The 19,661-nt window shown below is 50.2% G+C and overlaps 2 protein-coding genes across 4 annotated transcripts in view; one reads left to right on the top strand and one right to left on the bottom strand.

Annotated features, from left to right (window-relative positions):
• The window catches only part of TBCD (tubulin folding cofactor D), a 158,748-nt gene that overhangs the window by 41,117 nt on the left and 97,970 nt on the right, over positions 1–19,661 (top strand). For all 3 annotated transcript variants that reach the window (XM_053892421.1, XM_053892420.1, XM_019465800.2), the window contains one exon: positions 2,069–2,163. In XM_053892421.1, the coding sequence (XP_053748396.1) occupies positions 2,069–2,163 (95 nt within the window). The remainder of the gene's footprint in view (positions 1–2,068; positions 2,164–19,661) is intronic.
• ZNF750 (zinc finger protein 750) lies at positions 10,472–18,620 on the bottom strand. The gene is made up of 3 exons (XM_019465802.2): positions 18,490–18,620; positions 11,470–13,089; positions 10,472–11,327 (listed from the first exon to the last, which is right to left on the bottom strand). The coding sequence occupies exons 2-3, from the start codon at positions 12,906–12,908 to the stop codon at positions 10,619–10,621; spliced, it is 2,148 nt and encodes a 715-aa protein (XP_019321347.2). The 5' UTR covers positions 12,909–13,089; positions 18,490–18,620; the 3' UTR covers positions 10,472–10,618.

Here is a 19,661-nt window from a genome sequence, read left to right as displayed (position 1 = left end):
ATACGCCTCTCCTCTCCCTGCTCTGTTTCTAGGCCAGGTTATGTAGCACGAAGCCACACACGTCCCCAGGTGGCTTTACATTGAGCCCCATAGGACCAGTGTGAGCAACATGGCCATCGTCCCCTTCTCCGTGTCTTGTCCCCTGGATGTGCAGGTGTCCTTTGGTACCTGTGCACCTCCCCTCCCTGGCCCTGGCGGCGTTACCTCGGGGCAGGACTCCACAGACAGGCGCCACCCACTGCCCCAAAGCATCTCTTTCTAGTTAAAATTCTGAAGTACACAAAAGTGCCAATATTAAAATTTGAAATGGTCGTAAAATCTTTGGGACAGGTATTTAATAAAACATCTGGAACTTGGGGCACCTGGGTGGCTCAGTCGGTTGAGCATCTGACTTCAGCTCAGGTCATGATCTCACAGTTGGTGAGTTCGAGCCCTGCCCTGCGTCAGACTCTGTGATGATAGCTCGGAGCCTGGAGCCTGCTTCAGATTCTGTGTCTCCCTCTCTTTCTGCCCCTCCTCCACTCACGCTCTGTCTCTGTCTCTCTCAAAAATAAAATGAAACATTAAAGAAATTTTTAAAAACATTTGGAACTTAAAAATTTGTAATTGGAATTGTAAGTTGGTGCTGGTTGATGGTGAGGTTCAAGGGGACTTGGTGAGTCTGCCTCCACAGGCCCTGACATGAGGGAGGGACCTGCTGAGTGAACGCATGAGACTCGCTCTCTCCTGTCTGAATGTTCTTGTGCTTGTTGCTTGTGAGGCATGCAATCTAGTTGGTTTTCCTGAACATTCCAACATCAAACTGTTGTGTTTAGGGTAGGAAAGAGCCCTGCAAAGTCTCTTGCTTTTTGGGGAAGCGTATTTCACTGTTTATGTTGGCAGCCAAATGTAGAAGCTCTCAGGACAGCCCTTGTGAGTCTAAGAAACCCCTCTCACTGGTCCTAATGTCAGAGGTGTACCTTAAACAAGAGGGCTTCCAGACCACTTCAGGGACAATTTTATTAGATATAAAATTTTACCTGTTGGTTCATTGGCATAATCATGTATTAAAAGCCTGTGTTTCAAATAGTGTGAAACAATTCTCTAGAAGACTTTCCATTCTAATTTTTTAATCTCTACTCTGAGCCAGGAAGGGAGATCTCCCCACCTCTTTCTGTGAACGCTTCAAGTTACCGGGGTTTTGGTGACTTGAACAGGCTGAGTCCTTGGCTGTGTAGTCAGCTGGCACACGCGGCCGTGGCAGGAATGGTGTGTAGAGCCTGGGCGTCCTGCTGACGCATATCTGCAGACTGCTTTCTCTGTGGTCCCATGTGGGGCCCTCAGGACCTCTCCTTGTCATCGGGAGATCTGAAGAAAAGTACTGAGCACAGCACTTACCTACCATTAAGTTGCAGGAGTTTCTTTTTTATTTTTAATGTTTATCTATTTTTGAGGGAGGAAGAGAGATAAAGCACAAATGGGGAAGGGGCAGAGAGAGAGGGAGACACAGAACCCAAAGCAGGTTCCAGGTTCTGAGTTAACAGCAGAGACCCTGACGCGGGGCTCAAACTCATGAGCCCTGAAATTGTGACCTGAGCGGAAGTCAGATGCTTAACCAACTGGGCCACCCAGGTGCTTCACAATTTTATTTCTTTAGCCAGCAGATGCTTTAAAAACTCACTAACGGTGTGAGGGGTGGAGGGCGCCTGGTGGCTCAGTCGGTTAAGTGTCTGACTCTTGACTTCGGCTTAGGTCATGATCTCGCGGTTTGTGGGATTGAGCAGCATGTCGGGCTGTGTGCTGACAGTGTGGAGCCTGCTTGGGGTGTTCTCTCTCTGTCTCTCTGTCTCTCCCCCCTCCCCCTCCCTCCCTCCCTCCCTCCCTTCCCCTCTCCCCCTCTGTCTCTGCCTTTTACCTGCTTGCATGCACTCTGTTCTCAAAAATAGTAACTGTTAAAAAAATAAAAAGTTACAACTCACTGGTGGGTCTCAGCGAGGCTCCCAGGCACAGCGTGGACACCTGCAGTGTGTGCACGTCGGGGGATGAGCGGACGCGGGCAGTCCGGTCTCAGGTCTTGTGTGTGTGTCAGCTTTCAGGAGACGGACGGTGCCTGGCACGGTGGCTGTCTGGCGTTGGCAGAACTGGGCAGAAGAGGCCTGTTGCTCCCTTCACGGCTGGAAGACGGTGAGTTCCGCGCTCGCTTGCTCCGCGCTCTCAGTGCTGCGTGTAGCTCGTTGGGTGCTTCGTGTCACTCCGCGTCTCCGGCTGTGAGCGCGAGCACACCGGGCCTCTGCCCTCGCTGACAACATTGTTTGCAGGACAGAGCGGACTAGGCCTGTTTCTCTCAGCCTGCCTTCTTGTATCGACCGTTCTGATTTTCTGACTCCCCTCCTCCCTGCTGCAAAATGTTGGTACCACAGATACAATGTTGGTGTCTGGATTTGGAGGGCCAGGAACCATTGTGATGTCTGAGATCTTCTTGTCCCTCAGAACTGGTTTTCACCCCTGTGGGGGTGCTGTTCCCTGTTGAGAAGTTGTGTACTGCCTCTGTTTATCACCTGGAGTGCATCATGGTCCCCTAGGAATCAGGCTCACACCAGCAAGGGGTGGGGGCGGAGGGCTGGAGGAAACTTGGCAGTGAGCCTGTGCAGGGGGACAGGGGCACAGTGCAGCAGACGCAGAGAGGACCGCCGAACTCTAAGCGAGTGTGTCCCAGCTGTCGGGTCTGGACGCGTGCAAGTGCGGCCCTGTCTGGTTGGTGGGAATCATCTCTGGGTGTGGCTGGTGGTGCCTCTGGGCAGAAGGGAAGGATGCCTGCAAAGGAGGGAGAAGGTCACATCCTGGGGTGTTCACCATAGGTGCTCTGTGCACTGGGGGGTTGACTTCCATCCAGAATAAAGATGTCTGTGCACAGATGGCTGGGACCCTGCATCTTACTCCGCGGCACCTGAGCTGTGGGATGTCAGAAGTGATGGCTTTGCGTTTGGCATCGTGAAGCGGGAGGAGGGCTCTTAGACCCTCAGAATTCTATTTACTCTTACTATTTATTTTTGGGAGCTTTATTGAGATATAATTTATGTACCATGAAGTTCACCCACGTAGAGGGTACAGTTCAGTGGTTTATAGTATATTTTACAGAGCTGTGCGACCGTCATCATCATCTAATTTCAGAACATTTATGCTGCCCCCAAAGGAAACCCCTGTACTCAGGGGCAGTCACTCCCCATTTCCCCTCAACACACCCACCCCAGGCAACCAGTAATCTGCTTTCTGTTTCTTTAAATTTGCCTTTTCTGGTCATTTTTCATAAATGGAACCTATGATCGCGGTCTTGTGCCTGACTTCTTTCACTTAGAGTGATGTTTTCAAGGTTCATCCATGTTGTAGCATGTAACTCTGTTCCTTTTTATGGCCGAATAATATTCCGTCGTGTGAATATACCACATTCATCAGTTGATGGACATTTGGGTTTGTCACATTTTGGCTATTACGGAAAATGCTGCTGTGAACATTTGTGTGCAAAAACGTTTTTTAAATTTTATTTTGAGACAGAGCAAGAGCATGAGTGGGGGAGAGGGGCAGAGGGAGAGAGAGACAGAGAGAGACAGAGAGAGAGAGAGAGAGAGAGAGAGAGAGAGAGAGAGAGAGAATCCCAAGCAGGCCCACATTCAGCATAGAGTCTGACGTGGGGCTCACTCTCACGACCGTGAGATCAACCGTGTTGTTACGTGTAGCATGTAGTCTCTGTTCTTTTTTTTTTTTCTGTTTTTAAAAAACTTTTTTTTTTTTTTTTTAATGTTTACTCTTGAGAGAGACAGAGACAGAACGTGAGTGGGTTAGGGGCAGAGAGAGAGGGAGACACAGAATCCGAAGCAGGTTCCAGGCTCTGAGCTGTCAGCACAGAGCCCGATGCGGGGCTCGAACTCACGAGCTGTGAGATCATGACCTGAGCCGAAGTCAGACGGCCAACCGACTGAGCCACCCAGGCGCCCCATCTTTGTTCTTTTTTTATGGATGAATAATATTCCATTGTGGATACACCACACTGTTTATCCAGTCATCAGCTGATGGACATTTGGATTTTTTACCTCTTGGCTAGTATGAATAATGCTGCTGTGAACATTTGTGTGCAGGTTTTTTTTTTTAAGTTAATTTAAAAAAAAATTTTTTTTTTATGTTTATTTATTATTGAAAGACAGAGAGACACAGAGCGTGAGCAGGGGAGGGTTAGACAGAGGGGAGAGACACAGAATCTGAAGCAGGCTCCAGGCTCTGAGCTGTCAGCACAGAGCCGGACGCGGGGCTTGAACTCACAAACTGCGAGATCGTGACCTGAGCCGAAGTCGATTGCCCAACCGACTGAGCCACCCAGGCGCCCCTTAAGTTAATTTTTTTTAACGTTTTTTATTTTTTTTTAATTTATTTTTTGGGACAGAGAGAGACAGAGCATGAACGGGGGAGGGGCAGAGAGAGAGGGAGGCACAGAATCGGAAACAGGCTCCAGGCTCCGAGCCATCAGCCCAGAGCCTGACGCGGGGCTCGAACTCACGGACCGTAAGATCGTGACCTGGCTGAAGTCGGACGCTTAACCGACTGCGCCACCCAGGCGCCCCAGTTAATTTTTTTTATGTTTATTTGTGAGAGAGAGATAGAGCGTGAGGAGGGGAGGGGCAGAGAGAGAGGGAGACATAGAATCTGAAGCAGGCTCCAGGCTCTGAGCTGTCAGCACAGAGCCCCATGTGGGGCTCAAACTCACGAACCAGGAGATCATGACCTGAGCCAATTTAACCAACTGAGCCACCCAGGCACCCCCTTTTAAATTTTATTTGAGAGAGAGAGAGAGAGAGAGAGAATGAACGAATGAGGTGGGGAGAGGGGTAGAGAGAGAGAATTGCAAGCAGGCTGCATGTTCAGTGCAGGACCTGACCTGGGGCTTCCTCTCATGACTGAGATCATGACCTGAGCCGGAATCAAGAGTCGGACGCTTAACTGACTGAGGCACCCAGGCGCCCCGTGTACAAGTTTTTGTGTGGACATAAGATTCTAGTTCTCTTGGGTATGCATATAGGAGTGGGATTGCTGGGTCTTCTGGTAACTCCATTTTTAACTTTTTGAGGAAAAGTTTTTTTCTAAAATGGTAGTACCATTTTATATTTCCACCAGCATGAAGGTTCCAGTTTCTCCACACCCTCCCAAACGCTTGGTTTTGTCTTAGTGGATGTGGAGTGGTATCTCATTGTGGCTCACATTTGTGTTTCCGTGACTCATTAATGACGCTGAGCCGGCTTAATTAATGCCGACTGTGGATATCTTTGTTGGAGAAATGTCTGTTCAAATCCTTTGCTCATTTGAAAAATCAGGCTTTTTGTTGTTACCATGAGTTCTTTATGTATTCTGGGAGCCTTTCACCAGATAGAGGACCTGTGGTATTTTCCCCCATCCCATGGTTGTTTTCACTTTCTGGTTGGTGTCATTTGCGCCAAAGCCCTGCATTTTGGTTGATTTCAGCTCACCAGTCTTCTGTGTGCGAGTGTGCCACAGACAAGGTGAAATCCCTCCCTGGGTAGTTTCGACTCCAGTAGAGCCTTTTCTCTGCTTTTCGTGCCCGAGAGTGGCTGGCGTGTGCGTGCCCATCATATTTTACAATGTTGTGGTGCCCACTGGTCACTAGCCGCTGGAGTGAGAGACTATGAGCGTTGGCGTTACGAGTGAGGAGTGTCTCGCTGTTGCTTAAAATAGAGAAGATGTCCCGTGTGGTCTTTACTTGACTGGCCGGTCGCCTCTAGCCTGGCGGCCCCCCACAACGTGTGCTGAACCCTCCTGTGGGCCCTTGCCGTGCCTGGCGGGGCCTGAGGGAGCTGTGCTGTCTCCTGCCTGGGAAGGATGGTGCCAGGCCTGGCAGACAGAGGTCTTGTCGAGGCGTAGGCTCCACAGGCACCAGGCCCAACACTTGTTCATTTTTCTTCTTTTTCTCTTGCTCCTCAGACTGGATGATGCCAGTTGCCTGCCCTGTCTTCAAGTTCATGGATTCTTGCTTACACGTGTTCAGATCTGTTACTGTACAGCTCGACTGAAGTTTTCATTTCAGTGATGGTGTTTTTTCAGTTTCAGAATTTTTATATGGTCTCTTTTTACAGTTTCTATCTCTTTTTTGACATTCCATATTTTTTTCGATATTGTTCTCTTGGTTTCCTTTAGCTCTTTGAGCATATCTGAGGAATCTGTTTAACGTCTTTGTCTGGTTTTAGTACAGTGTCTGGGCTTCCTCAGGGATGACGATTTCTCTGCTTTTCTTTTTTCCTTTGAACAGGCTTTTCATTTCTGTTTCTTTGTATGCTTTGTGCTTTTTTTTTTTTTTTTCTTTGAAACTGGACATTTTGAAAACTATAATACTGTAATATGGTAACTCTGGAAATCAGGTTCTCCCCCATCCCCAGGGGTTTGCAGCTGTTGCTTGTTGAAGGTGATTGTTGTCCATTTGTTGACCCCCCCCCCCCCCCCCCCCCCCCGTTTGCAACAACTGTGTTCCTTGTTGTGTCTGGTCACTGAAGTCTTGGTTCTGTAATGTCTGCAGATAGCCAGTGACCTAACAGATTTCCTTAAATGCTGAAATTTTGTAGACTCTTTCTTCACAACATACCCTCCTGATTTCTGCAAATTTCTGATGAGATGTTTGAGTTCTGAACAAGTTGAGTCTGTCAGTTTTTGCTGGCTTAATGGTTGTTGTTGTGGTGGAGGGACTGATTTGTGATGTCATCCGAAAACTAGCATTTGACTGGGTCTTCTGAGTGGAAACAGATGTCAAGACAGTATAAAACGTGTAGAGATTCTATTGGGGAGATGCCCGTGAGAGAAAGCAAGAAGGCTGGCGGAACTCCTGTCTGACCCCGAGGGCTGTGGGGGTGGGGTGGGGCTGGGGTCCTCGAGCCAAAGTCAGCCGTAGAGGCAGGCGGTCCCGTGTCCCCAGAAGGGGCCATGCTGGTATCGCTGCCACACTCTCTCCCTGGCAGAGGCACCTTGGGGCCTGGGGTGCAGCTCGTGGCGGATGGGGCCTGGCTGTTACCGCAGCTCTTCCGTTGCAGAGTGCTGACCTCTCCTGAGGTCCTGCTCCCCACAGGCCTGTGGTGTGTACCTCAGTTCCCAGGGGAGCGGCTGGGACCTGGGTGGAGTTACACTCTCTGGTGCTCCTGACACAGTCCTGGCACCTTCCTGTTTGGAGGACCAAGTCCTTACTGATTTTTTTTTTTTTTAAGTTTTATTTATTTTTGAGAGAGAGCACGAGCAGGAGTGGGGGAGGGACAAGGAGAGAGGGGGACAGAAGGTCTGAAGCAGGCTCCAAGCTCTTTGCTGACAGCAGCAAGTCTGATTTGGGGCTTGAACCCACAAACAGGGAGATCAGGACCTGAGCCAAAGTCGACACTCACCTGACTGAGTCACCCAGGCGCCCCAAGTCCTTACTGATTTTTAACCTTTTGTACATTTTGCACTGTTGGATGTTCCAGTTTTGTGAGAAAAGTGAATACCGTGACGAGATATCTTTGACTTCGCATGTGAAGTAATTGTTCTGTGCTACTGAATTAAAATGCTTTTCTCCTTGATGAGTGTGTGTGTGCTTCATTTCACGCCTACCGTGTCTTCCTGCCCCATGGAGTGTTGTGTCGTGCTGAAGACTGGAGCTGGTGATGGGGGCAGACTGCACGGGCCCCCGATAAGACTTCAGGAAGGTTGTGGTCAGCATTTTGTTCCCTCTTTGCTGTGAGTTCAAGGACCCCTTTAGAATCTTTTTTCAGCTTTGTTGAGATATAGTTCACCTAACCATACAGTTTTCCTATCAAATACCTGATTCAATGGTTTTGGTATATTATTTAAAAAAAAATTATAGAATATACGTAATATAAACATTTGCTATGCTGTTTTTAAGTGTGTAATTTGGTGGTATTTAGTTTGTACAACCATTGTCACTATTGCTGAAAACTTTTCACCAGCCTGAACTGAGACTGTTTCCCCGCTAGACTCCCCTCTCCTATCCCCTGCAGCCCCTGGTAACCACTCCTCTGTCTGCCTCTGTGAACCTGCCTGTTGTCAGTGTTTCATCTATGTGCACTCGTGTAAGATTTGTGCTTTTCTGTCAGGCTCATTTCACTGAGCATAATGTCTTCAAGGTTAGTCCATGTGGTAGCAGGTGGCAGAGTTTCATCCCTTTTTATGGCTGAATGACACTCTGCTGTGTGGTTTTCCACATCTTATTTACCTGCTCCCCTGTCAGTGCAGGCTTGTGTCCTTTCATCTTTTTTTAAAAAATGTTTTTGTGTTTTGAGATAGAGTGCATGCGGGGGGAGGGGTGGTGGTGGGCAGAGAGAGAGCGGGAGAGAGAATCCCAAGCAGGCTCTGTGCTGTCAACGCAGAGCCCACCTTGATGTCGCGGATTGTGGTATGATGACCTGAGCCGAAATCAACAGTCAAACACTTAACCCACGAGCCACTCAGGCGCCCCTTGCTTTCATTTTTTGAGTGTTGTGAACAAAGTTTCTATGAACATTGGTGCACACTTAACCCGTTTGAGTCCTTGTTTTTACTTCTTTTAGGTGTATACCTAGGAGTAAAATTGATGGGCCACAGGGAGATAATTTTATATTTAACTTTTTTGGGGTTTATTGCTTTTTATATATAAAGGTTAAACCCTTACAGCTCTGAGGCTGGGTCACAGGTGACTATAGGCAGGTGGCATAGTCAAAACATCAGGAAGACCATTTTCTTGTTACAAAGATCTAGGACCGCATTGTGCTTTTAGAGACAGATACGAAGGGCCTGCTGGGGTCGCCGTGTCTGTCGCATGTGACCTTAGGGGGGGATTGCGGTAGGAGGGGTCAGTCGTCATGCTGCAGATGCACGCAGTTCCACGGCAAAATCTGCAGGTGGTGAGGGCCTCTGCCCTCCCTGAGAGCCCTGAGGCCTGCATCTGTGCCCACCCCGCACTGTCCCAGGAGGACTGGACAGTCTTAACTGTCCCTGGTTCCTCTTATCACTTAAGGTGAAGCCTGACACTTTTGGGTGAGCTGTAAAACATGGTGTTCTCAGAATCTTTGGGCCCTTGATATGCGAGGTCTGCGTTCTGTGTGTAAAGCGAGAGGCGAGAGCTTGTCTGTAGGGTGCTGGGCTCTGGGTCCTGAGTCTGGAACACATTCTGACGTATGGTTTTGCTTCCTGCAGGCTGTTGACTTGCTGGAAAGCAGGGGCACCCTGTTTTGCTCTTTGCCAAAACGTTCTGGTATCTGGAGGCGAGAGAGCCCTGGCTCGCTGGTGAGCGGAGTGCATGTGTGCTCGGCCTCGAGTCCCAACAGCGTGCGTTTTGGGTTCACGGCATGTGGTCGTCTGAGGGCACACGTCAGCACCGCACTGCCATGTGCGGCGGCCCTTTGTTGATACCCCAGGAGGTGTGTCGGAGGACAGGGGCCCTCTTGAAAAGCGGGAGGAGGGGGTCCTGTGAAGGCCCGTGGGGTGGGGCCCGCGGGGGCAGACGGCCTTTCCTCAGGCGGCAGTCAGAGGAGCCGAGGCTCAGGGAGCCTGAGGTCTGGGGAGCCCCAGGGGGGTGTGCGTGCCCGGACTCAGTGGCCACCAGTCTCACAGCACGCACAGGTGCGCTCACACGCTCACAGCAGGCAGGCGCTCTTTTTTCCGTTTAACAGCCGCCTCAGCTCATTCCCTTTTGCATTGAGTTTATTATGGCAGATTGAAGCATGACACAGAGTATGTATTCTTAAAGTCACCTATGAGTTTATTGGAAAATTAGCAATATGTACATCATTTTGGAAAATGGAAAAGGAGGCTGAACGAGTCAGGAAGTTCACTGTAACATCATACAGAAGTAGAGTACGTTAGCAATAGCTTCACCAGCAATACATTTTCCTACTGGAAATAAATTATTTGTATAAATAGCGTCTTGATGTTTGTGTATCTTCACTCATAACAAATCACATAATTTTTACATACAGCACTTTAATGACAGAACCGGAAATGTTTTTTTCATGGCATTTTTTCCCAGTAATTGGTATTTACTTCAAAACACACCGTAGATTTGATAGCAAAACAGTTAAAAGCAGTTTATTCTAGTGCTAAGATATTTATAAGAAGAGTATTTTTAATAGTTTTCCTGTAAGATGGATTACACTTAAAAGCTGTCTTTTCATTTGTGCATTCCATTTGACATTTTACAAAAATGAAAGTCACTGTTGAACTCATCAGTCTTGAGTATGAGTCATTTAAATATTTTTACAACCAAAAGTAGAAGCACCTTTGAATATTCTTGCTCGATATTTTCAAAACCTGAATTGCAGCTTCTTTCTTTTCTCCTTTCTTCCTTCCTTCTCTCTCTCTCCCCCTCTCTCTCCCCCCTCCCTCCCTCCCTTCTTCCTTTCTCTCTCCCCCTCTCCCCGTCCTTCCTTCCTTCCTTCCTTCCTTCCTTCCTTCCTTCCTTCCTTCCTTCCTTCCTCTCTGTCTCCCCCTCCCCACTCCCCCTTCCTTCCTGAGAAGCAGGAAGCTGTATTGTAAAAACTGACCAGGGAAAGCTGCGGTGCCAGTCAAGAGTTGCTGCTGTCGTAACCTACTTTGGAAGGTGTGTCTGCATCCGGCGAGAGCGGCACTAAGACACCCGTGTTCTCTTACGGAGGGTGAATACTCTGGCTGTGTCACTCGGCTTCGTCTTCTTTGTTCCTTGCTGGGACTTCCCTGCATCCCTGGGGCTTGTCCTCTTTTGCCCTCTGGGTCTGAGGTCACACTGAGCCTCCGGGTTTTCCGTGGCGCTGAGGGTGGGTGCGTCTTGTGGGCAGGCGGACTCCGGGGCCGTGGGCTCCCCATCGCCCATCCGGACGTTCCCTGGGCTGTAGGCCGCCAGCTGGCAGAGGGCCACGGCCGCTGTCTGCTTCTGCTCATCACTGCTGTCCAGCGCTCTCGCGTCCTGGGCCTTCACAGCGGGTGTTGTTGGTGGCGCCTCCACGGCGTCAGGGCTGCTTTGGTTCGTCTGGGCGTGTTCTGGCCCATCTTTGGAAGTTTCCGTGTCAGTGTTTTGAGCAGCAGTGCTGGCAGGTTCTGCCTCTTGCGGTGGGCTGTGGAAGGGAGGTCTCGGAGTCAGGGCGTTACAGGGGTCCTTCACCGAGAGGTTGAGAGGCATGTCCTGCACCTCTGCAAAGTCCTTGTACACGGGGCTGTGAGTGGCTGGTCTGGCCTCTGGTTTCTTGGAGAGGTTCAGCGGGGCTGTCCTGGAGCCATCTTCTGGGCTGGAAGGTGTGGCCTCTGGGTCGTGAGATGCGCTTCTGGTCTCGCCTGGAGCATCGCCGTTCATGGCATCAAGGCTGAAAGAGGTAAAGAGAGGCCTTAATAGGACCCTTGCTTAAAAAAGCTACTGTCTAAAAAGCATTTTGAGCAAGCGTGAGCTTGGCTAATGGAGCACAATCAGAGATATGTTTTGGAGATCTCGAAATGAAATTTTCTTACCTTTTTGGGGACTCTTCTCTGTTTTCCAGAGCCTGGGAATTTGGGTGCTCTGTGCTTTTCTTGACAGGCTTGAAGGCTGTGGGACTGTGTTCAGGCTGATGGAGCCTTCCCAGGGTGCTGGCAGCTGGCTTGTCCGAGAGGCCGCACAGCCCGGCACACGGCTGACTTGTCTGCGTGAAGTTGGTGGGACTTGGCCTTCCGGGGGAGCCTGTGGCTGCGCTGCCCGCGCGAGGGCTCATTTTGGTTCCCTCTGTGTCCCTCTGCCCATCTTGGGAGGGGTCTTTAGTCTCGGGAGTTGGGCTCCCCTTCTCAAACTCTGTGTTTTTTCTGTGGGTGTTGGAAGGACTTGACTTGGACGGACTCAGGGCCGGGTAGAGCAGGGCGGTTTCTTCCAGTAGGTGAGAGCTGTGATCTCTGGAAATGCCCGTGACAGGTGGGAGTCTGAGCCCGTAGGAGGAGAATGCAGACTCTGGTCTGTAAAATCCATAAGGAATTGGCAGGTTGGAGTGATACTGCTGGAAGAACCTGTAATGGTCATATGCCGAGGGGGGGTTCAAGTGCTTGGGGACCGGCCCTGGGGGAGGCAGCAAGTGCCTCTGGTCTTGGGCCCCGTAGACGGACAGCAGGGGGGCATCACACTCAGGTGAGTTCCCAGCAAGTAGGTAGGGTGAGTAGATGGTGGCCAGTCCGTGCTCTGTGTAAAAGTGTGGCTGGTACTCTGGGATTGCGGGGTGCACGTAAGGGGAAATGGCACTAAACCCCTTTGTAGACGGGATTTTGTGTGGGAACTCTGGCGGGAGGAAAGGCGTGCCAGCTTTCCACGGATAGCCAGGAGCATGGAACGCAGACTTGGTGTGGAAGGAGGTGGCTTTGGCCGTGGGGCTGGGCAGGGCCAGCAGTTCAGGAGCCTCAGCGTGCTCTGGCCCTTTGAGTCTGTGCTCTCCCACTGGGACAAAGGCTGAAGGCCGCACAATGCCTTCCAGAACGGGCTGGGTGCCCCTGGTGGCTTCCGGAGCTGGACTCAGGGGTGCTGCTTCCTCGTGGAGAGCAGACTTCTGTCCTGGGCACCTGTGGGGCCCACGTGTGTGCAGTTCCACGTTTTCCTTGGCATCGTCCTTGGCGAGGCTTTGCTGAAGCTTGGTGTCAAAGTGTGGGAGCCCATTGACAACAGGCTTGGCAGAGGTGGGTTTTGCTGCCGTGTCTGGCTGATTTGTCTGCTTGGGGTCCAGAGAGTTGGATTTGGGGCACTTGGGGACGCGGTCCTGCTCTGACACTAAAGTGATGGAGTTTTTGCAGAGACCATACTTCATGTGGTTGAAAAGGTGTGACTTTTCATTGCAAGTGAAAGGGCACTGGAAACACTTATACTTGAAGGGTTTTCCTGGAGGTCTCGGGATGTAATGCGGCTTTTTTGGTTTTCGCTCTTTGAGAAGACTCATGTTCCTTCTTGTGGTGTGGGTGCTGGTCCCCTCGCTGGTCCGGTCGCTGCCGGCTCCTGTGCGATTATGATCTGGCGGCTGCTGCTGTTTCTCCTTGGCTTTCTTTCCAGGTGCTTCTATTTGCAGCCTCCTCCATGTGCTGTGGGTCTGATGGGGGAGGTCTCGCTCATTGGGGTGGGGGCTGCAACGGAGGAGCAGAGCCTTAGCCTCACAGTAGGTTACCTGAAGGTATGGAGGGGTCACCACCCTCGTCAGTGTGAGGACGAGATGAGCACCAGCTGCCCACTACTTGTAACCTGGCCGCCAGCCCCCCACGCTGTTCCTGTTTGCTCAAGTCTAACCTGAAAGAGCTGGCCTGGGGCCAAGAGTGCGGTGTGTTAGTGTCGGCTCTGAGAACACCTGTAATTCTGTGAGTTTTGGGAATCTTTGTCCTGTGACCTGAGGCCTTGGATGCCAAGGAGGTTGTAGACCGAGGCCAAGTGACCGTTGGGACCCCCCTCCCCCATCCACATTCATGGCATCTGTGGTGCGCTGACCGAGACCACAGGGGCCTGGCCTGTGTGTGGCTCCTTGGCTGTTCTGTCCTGTTTAATCATGTAGTGTTCTATGTGTGGAACTTAGGAAGGAAGGAAGGAAAGAAGAATATTTAAATATGCAGTCCCACTCTACTGCTTCCAAAATCAAATGAACAAGTCTGCTTTATTGGTGAGTAGCATTTATGCTGTCTCACATACAAATGTAAATGCTGTCTTTATGCTGACTCAGATGGTTCTAAGATGCCATCAAGGTGAGTTTCTGAGCTGTGTGAGTGACCGAATGTTCTCCTTCACTGCCCTGTTATCACCGCCCACCTCGTGAGCAGCGTGGAGTAAGTTCTTGCCCCGTCCCTGCCTGCTGTGTGGACAGCTGAGAATACTTCCAGCCCAGGGCGCTTGCCTGCCTTTCCTGGCCTTACCTCCAAATGGCGGTGCCTATGTGAGAGGATTGTGGTAGCACACCATCCCAGCCTTTACCCTTTAGGAAGTGGGCCTTGGCCCATTCTTGGCAAAGTCTTTGGCATGTGATGGGCATGGATACGGTGGCCAGTGGGGGCCGTCACCTGCCTTAGGCCCTGGCGGGGGCTGCAGGTGTCCCTGGCTTTCCGTACCTTCCCTGAGTGCCCTCCTCTCCCTGACCCTTGCTCTCCCAGGCTTACCCAGAGGCCTCAGCCCGCCTTCCTTCACAGGCTGCTCCCCACACCCCTGGGGCCCTCTCGGCCTCAGAACCCGAAACTGAGGACAAAGACACGAGGTCTGGGGGCATCTTGCATGGCCCCAGTGGTGCAGCAAGGTGCCCCAGACCAGCCCATGGTGTGACTGTGTCTAGGAGCAAGCGTGTGGGTGGGGAGGCTGGAGGGCAGCGGGAGGGGTCAGGGCCCGCTGTTTCACATAAGACCTGCAGCTTCTAAATGTTTTCAGACAGCTTCAAAATAAAGTTAAAAAGGAAGGAAATGATTTGAGAAAACTGTTTTCAGGGGCAGTTTTGCTAATGAGCAGCTAAGGTCGGTCCTAAGCCTTGTGAGATTTCGTGGATAAAGCATCCCTTTCTAGACATTGGGGTGGCGAGAACATTCAGCTGGAAAGCAGCCTTTTAAAAGTAGAGAAATACATATGGGAAATTGAAGAGACTTGTTTTCACAAAATAAAATGTAGTTTCTCTGCAATGCCTTTCCTTGCCGTCCCACACACTGTGATGAGGTAATCGGCAGTGTCAGGATCGCGGAGGCAGGTGTAGTTGGGTTTTCACTTGGATACTGTACATTTCTGAGAAAGCTTGCTCTGATTTTATTCTCCGCAAACTGGTTTCGCTACTCATTTATTCCTATTCCTTAAAAACACAAAGAAGCACCCCCTCCCCCCCCCCCCCCGCCCCGAAACTGCCTCTGTTAACCTGCTTTGTCATCATTCAGTGCTTTCAAAGCTGTGTATTTACTAAGAAGTGGTTTCTGCCGATGCCTGTGGCCCTTCTCTTGTGAGGAGTTTCTGCAGAGCAAGAGTGGCGAGGCACGTGTATTTTGGGTGAGAAACGAGATTTTTGGCTGCCCCATGACCGTGACCGGGGAGAGGGAGGTCCCAGGGCCCTCCAGGGCATTCACTGGCTCACCCTGCCCCCGACCTCCCCTTCCACGGTGCGGCTGCAGGAGCCGAGCCTGTTAAACATGTAAGCATAGCTTTATGTCTTTCTAACTTTCCCTCTTATTAAAGGGAAAAACGTGAAGTAACTCTTTATGAGTTCAGTCCATACCTTGGGGGGAAGGTACGCTCTGGGCTATAAAAGCACAATTTCCTTGCCGCCCGTCAGGAAGCGATTCCAGCCAACCCGGGCCAGCTAGATAAGTCAGCGGGCGTGTGCCGGCACGTCTCCCCGTGCTCCCTGGTTCTGAAGGCGTGAGAACCTCTGCAAGTCAGGTTCCCATGATTGTATAGGATGTGTTATGGCAAAGATCCGAAAAGTGATTTCATCACTAGCTGGAAGCATCATGATCAAAATGATGACAGTTGCAAAACTTTATCAAGTGTGAGCCCAGAGTCTAGTGATGTCCAGAGTGGACACACATACAGCCCCCTGGCATCCAGAACCCGGGAGCTCATATGAAGGAAAAATTCCCTCAGGATTTAAGAGAATGATTCAGATGCACTATATAACGATGTGTTAGTTTCAGAAGCAGTGTTATTTAACGCTGCTCATACTTTCAGGCAAACCTATAGATAAATCTGTGTTAAAGGTTATCAAACGTTTATAAGAGGCAAGTTATATTTCAGTTATCCTAGTGTTACCCAGAAGAATAATTTAGGTAATAATTCCTTTTATGTTAATATTAATTAGTATGTACTTTTTTCCGTCAAGTGATGTCATGTCTAAAGTTCTGGTCTGAATTTTTGTTCTTTGTTCAGTTAGCGTACAAGGACAGTAACCAGGTTCTCCGGGGATCATGCTGGTGCCCCGGGAAGTGAGGGTGTTCCGGGGCTGGCCTGTGGGAACGGAAACCTGGGATGTCACAGGTGCAGTTGTGTCCCTCACTTTGGGTAAACTGACCTCTCAGTGTTGCACAATTTGCTAATTAAAACAAGGGCACACAGCTGCCTCCTAGGCTGACGGAGACGGGCGTATTCACTTGGCCATAAAAACGCGGTAACGTCAGAGAAATAAGTGGGTTAAAACTGAGGCTATTGAAAGCTTTCGAAGGGGACAGCCTGTAGAATGAGGTCGGTCTGAGAGTTCTGGCCGGGTGAGGTGCACCAAGGTGCAGCGACTCCACCTGACTGCCCGGGACCTCATTGGTCTTGCCCTCTGTAGGGACACCGTTTGTGACCGTCTCTGCCAGGCCAGTTTCTATCCGCTGGGCTTGGTGCTGCCAGCAGCTGCTGGTGTTAAATATTCCGAAAAAGGGTATTGTTGCCAAAACAACACAATCCAGAACTTTAACTGTTAGTAGTAAGTTTGGATTTGCATTGGGAGGTGAGGTTTTTCTGATTGTGCTGAGGGGTGTTTCCCATAGGCTTTCCCTGGGGATGGCTTGTGCCTTTCTCAGTTAACTCATAGCTGGGGAGCTGCTCATAATGCAAGACCCCTTGGATTTGATTTTCCTTAGCTGCAGTGTTAGCACCTTTTGAAGCCCAGATGTTAGCCTGGTCCTGAAAGGTCTATGTGTCACAATGCTGTTTACTCTCGACCAGCAGGAAGTGCCGGGAGCTGCCTCCTCACGCACCTTGCCTCCGGTCAGGGTCAGAGTGGCTGTCACTTAGATGTCGTCTGTCCTCTGCCACCTCCCTCTCCGAATCCTCTTGACCATGCGGCCCCTGCACACAGTGTCCACACTGAGGGGGAGAGACCATGGGGGTGGTGACATAAAGCCACACAAGGGGCCCGGCGTGAACATTGAGAGGTTTTCCCCTTTAAAAATGTCCCTTTTGTAACCTCAAGTATTTTAAACATCTGCTTGTGTCTAGCTGATGTACTTCTTAGCCTGGAAGGTGCCGCAAGCTGGCTCTGGCCTCCGCATCTCTCCTCCCGCAGGGCCCCTGCTCGCAGGCCCGCTGGGCGTCTGGGCCGAGCTGCCCACACAGCACTTTGAGCAGCCTGTGGTTTCGGTTGGCCACAGGGTTTTGTTTGCTTGTTTTTGAAGTACTAAATTGCCAGTGCCCCGTCTCTCCATAGGTTCCTAAGTGTGGACAGTTAATGTCCTTGCTAGTTGTTAGGATGATGGTGAGTGGCTGGCATGTTTGAGGAGTTTCTAAGGAGTTAGAAATCCAAAAAAGAGACAAGAGAAAAAGATTTTTTTTTGAACTTTGATAGGACACAGGAGAGGTAATTATAGCTCAGCTTTATAGGACATTGCTGTGATGGGCTGGGTAACTATGCTTGTCGCGCATGTTAACCTATGAACTGAAATAATGCTGTAATGGTCCCTTGGGTGCTGTCCGGCTGTCTGGCAGGGAGCCTCGTTAGGTAGAGCGTTTTGAAGGGCATGCTATAATTACAATATTGTGATGTGGCGTTATTGCATAACCCAAGGACACGCCATTGTCGCCTACCCACTGGGGTGTCGCAAGAACGAGATTTGTGAGTTTTACTCCAATTGAGCTTTTCCAGTGATTAACCGCCACTCCCTCCCAGTCTCTTGGTTCTTTAAAATGAAGGATAAACTTCAGGTTAACCATGACCTGGGAGAGAGACAGTTTTCTAGAATGTAGTCAGGAAGAATGATCTGGAAAACCAACCAGGGCTGTTTTGAGTTTCAGCCAGAGATCCTGACTTCACAGACGTCTGCCCTTACCAGTAACGTACACAGCTTTAACGCTGGACAACCTGTCACCAGAGCCGGTCCCCTCAACGTGCCCGCCTTCTTTATCCTTAAAAATACCAGGTTAAAGCTTTGGAAGGAGTTTGTTAATGCAAAATAAAGATCATAAATGTAGACAGACTTTGCTTACATGAAGTCTGACTTTGGTCAGACCTGGCCATTTGGTCAGTAATTGTTCTCATAGCTGGTTTATGAGAAACTTTATAAGGGGGAAAAAACTCCTTTTTGTATATTTAGGGATCCTCTTTGGTTAACTTTTGTTCTTTCAGCTTTGGTAAGCATATGTCAAAACAGTACTTATTTTAAACTTGAAAAGGTCTTAAAGTTAAACTGTAAGTTCAGCAGTTTTCTAAACATGTATATGTGTATGTTTACATTTGTATATATATGATGTTTTAATGTTGAAATTTATTGTAGTTTATTTTTAAGGTGAGGAACAAAGAAGCACTTACTACATACATTTGAGTTTTAGTTTAAATTTTATGTAGAAATGAGGTCTTAATTTCTAAATAAACTTGTTTGTATTCTTAGAATAAAGTGTAAGCGTTATTAAAAGTTTTGTAATTATGGTCTCCTTTCCAGCGATGCACCTGCTGGGTCCTGAGTAATCCGCAGAGAATAGAGCAAGGCAGAGCCGGCACCGGGCAGGTGGTTCCCTGAGCCAGATGGTTAGTTCAAGATGCGTTCTGAGAGTAGTTTTGAAAGGAAAGTTGAATTTGAGAAGAAATGGGTACTTACCGGAGCCAGGCAGTGCTGGGAGCGGTCGGGTCAGGAGCCGTGGCTGACGGTGCCCGAGAGCAGGACCTGTTCTCACGCTCGCTCGCTGGCTGAAACTGGAGCCGGCTGTCCCAGTGGGAGGGGTTTAAGTGTAGGAGTCGAGCCCTCGGGGCGTAGAGATGCACCTGATATTCCTCCCGCCCGCAGCTACGATTCATGTGTTTGCACCCACCTAGCTGCTTAGGAGCAGCGTCACCAATGGGCTGGCACTCTGAGCGCCACTTCTGAGCCTCTTGGAAGCTCCCTGCTTCGGTCTTGAGAGTGCCCTTTTTGTGCTGCCCGGACGCTCCTGGGCTGCAGGGTTCTATGTGTTCGCAGTCAGGATAGACACTGGTGGCGTGTCGGTGGGGCTCTGACCAGTGTGTGATGGTGTAACAAAGACACCGTGTGGGGGACCTTCTTCCGTGCCCGGGTGTATGTAGTAGCAGCAGGCAGACCCTGAGAGTTAGTCATAAGTATGTCTCCCCGAGGAGGCCATGCTCGCAGGATCCTTGCCCCCAAAGGTCTGAGCGAGCTTTTTCTCCTGTTGCCGTTCTCTCTCCCTTGTGCCTGGGAGTCAGCCTGCTGCCCTCCCCGTTGGGCGGGGGGCGGGGGGACCTCGGCCGCCTCACCACAGGGGCCTGTCGCCGCATGCCCTGGACGGGCACCAGGCTCTGGGCTCGCTGCAGGGCTGCTGCCGGGACGGGCACCGGGCTCCGGGCTCGCTGCAGGGCTGCTGCTGGGACGTGGCTCTGCTCCTCTCGCTGCCCCCGTTCTGATAATTAACGCAGAGTCTGTGTCTCCCTCCCTGCTTAGGTTGCTTGCTGCTCAGTCTGTGGCTGTTAGTGAGGCGGGAACGAGGTGTTGGTTTGGGGACAGAAAAGGGAGGTGGTGCCAGCCGGGGTCACGCATGGCACGTCTGGCACCATGGTTGGGGTCGGGCTTGCCAGGCCTGATGCTGTGGTTTTTTGTTTTAATTTTATTTTAAGGCTTAAGATTTTACTTGGCTTTACCTTTGTATTGGGTTCTTTAAAAAAAAAAAAAAGTTTTTAGTTATTTTTGTCCAAATTAGACATCCATAAAACTTAAAGTTCTATAAAAAATAGTTCTATAGATGTCATCATGAAACAGTAATTCATTGCTGTTCCTCTTAC

This window comes from Panthera pardus, unplaced genomic scaffold (genome assembly GCF_024362965.1).
Source record: "Panthera pardus isolate Hobbes unplaced genomic scaffold, ASM2436296v1 HiC_scaffold_3, whole genome shotgun sequence".
NCBI lineage: Eukaryota > Metazoa > Chordata > Mammalia > Carnivora > Felidae > Panthera > Panthera pardus.
Note: the sequence above shows the minus strand (reverse complement) of the source record. Positions and strands in the feature narration are given on the sequence as shown.

Excerpts from the sequence above, each read along its gene's own strand:
- ZNF750 (XM_019465802.2), bottom strand. The coding sequence starts at position 12,908 with ATGAGTCTTCTCAAAGAGCGAAAACCAAAAAAGCCGCATTACATCCCG. Across the intron at positions 11,328-11,469 it reads AGAGAAGAGTCCCCAAAAAG|CCTTGATGCCATGAACGGCG; the intron begins GTAAGAAAATTT and ends TACCTCTTTCAG.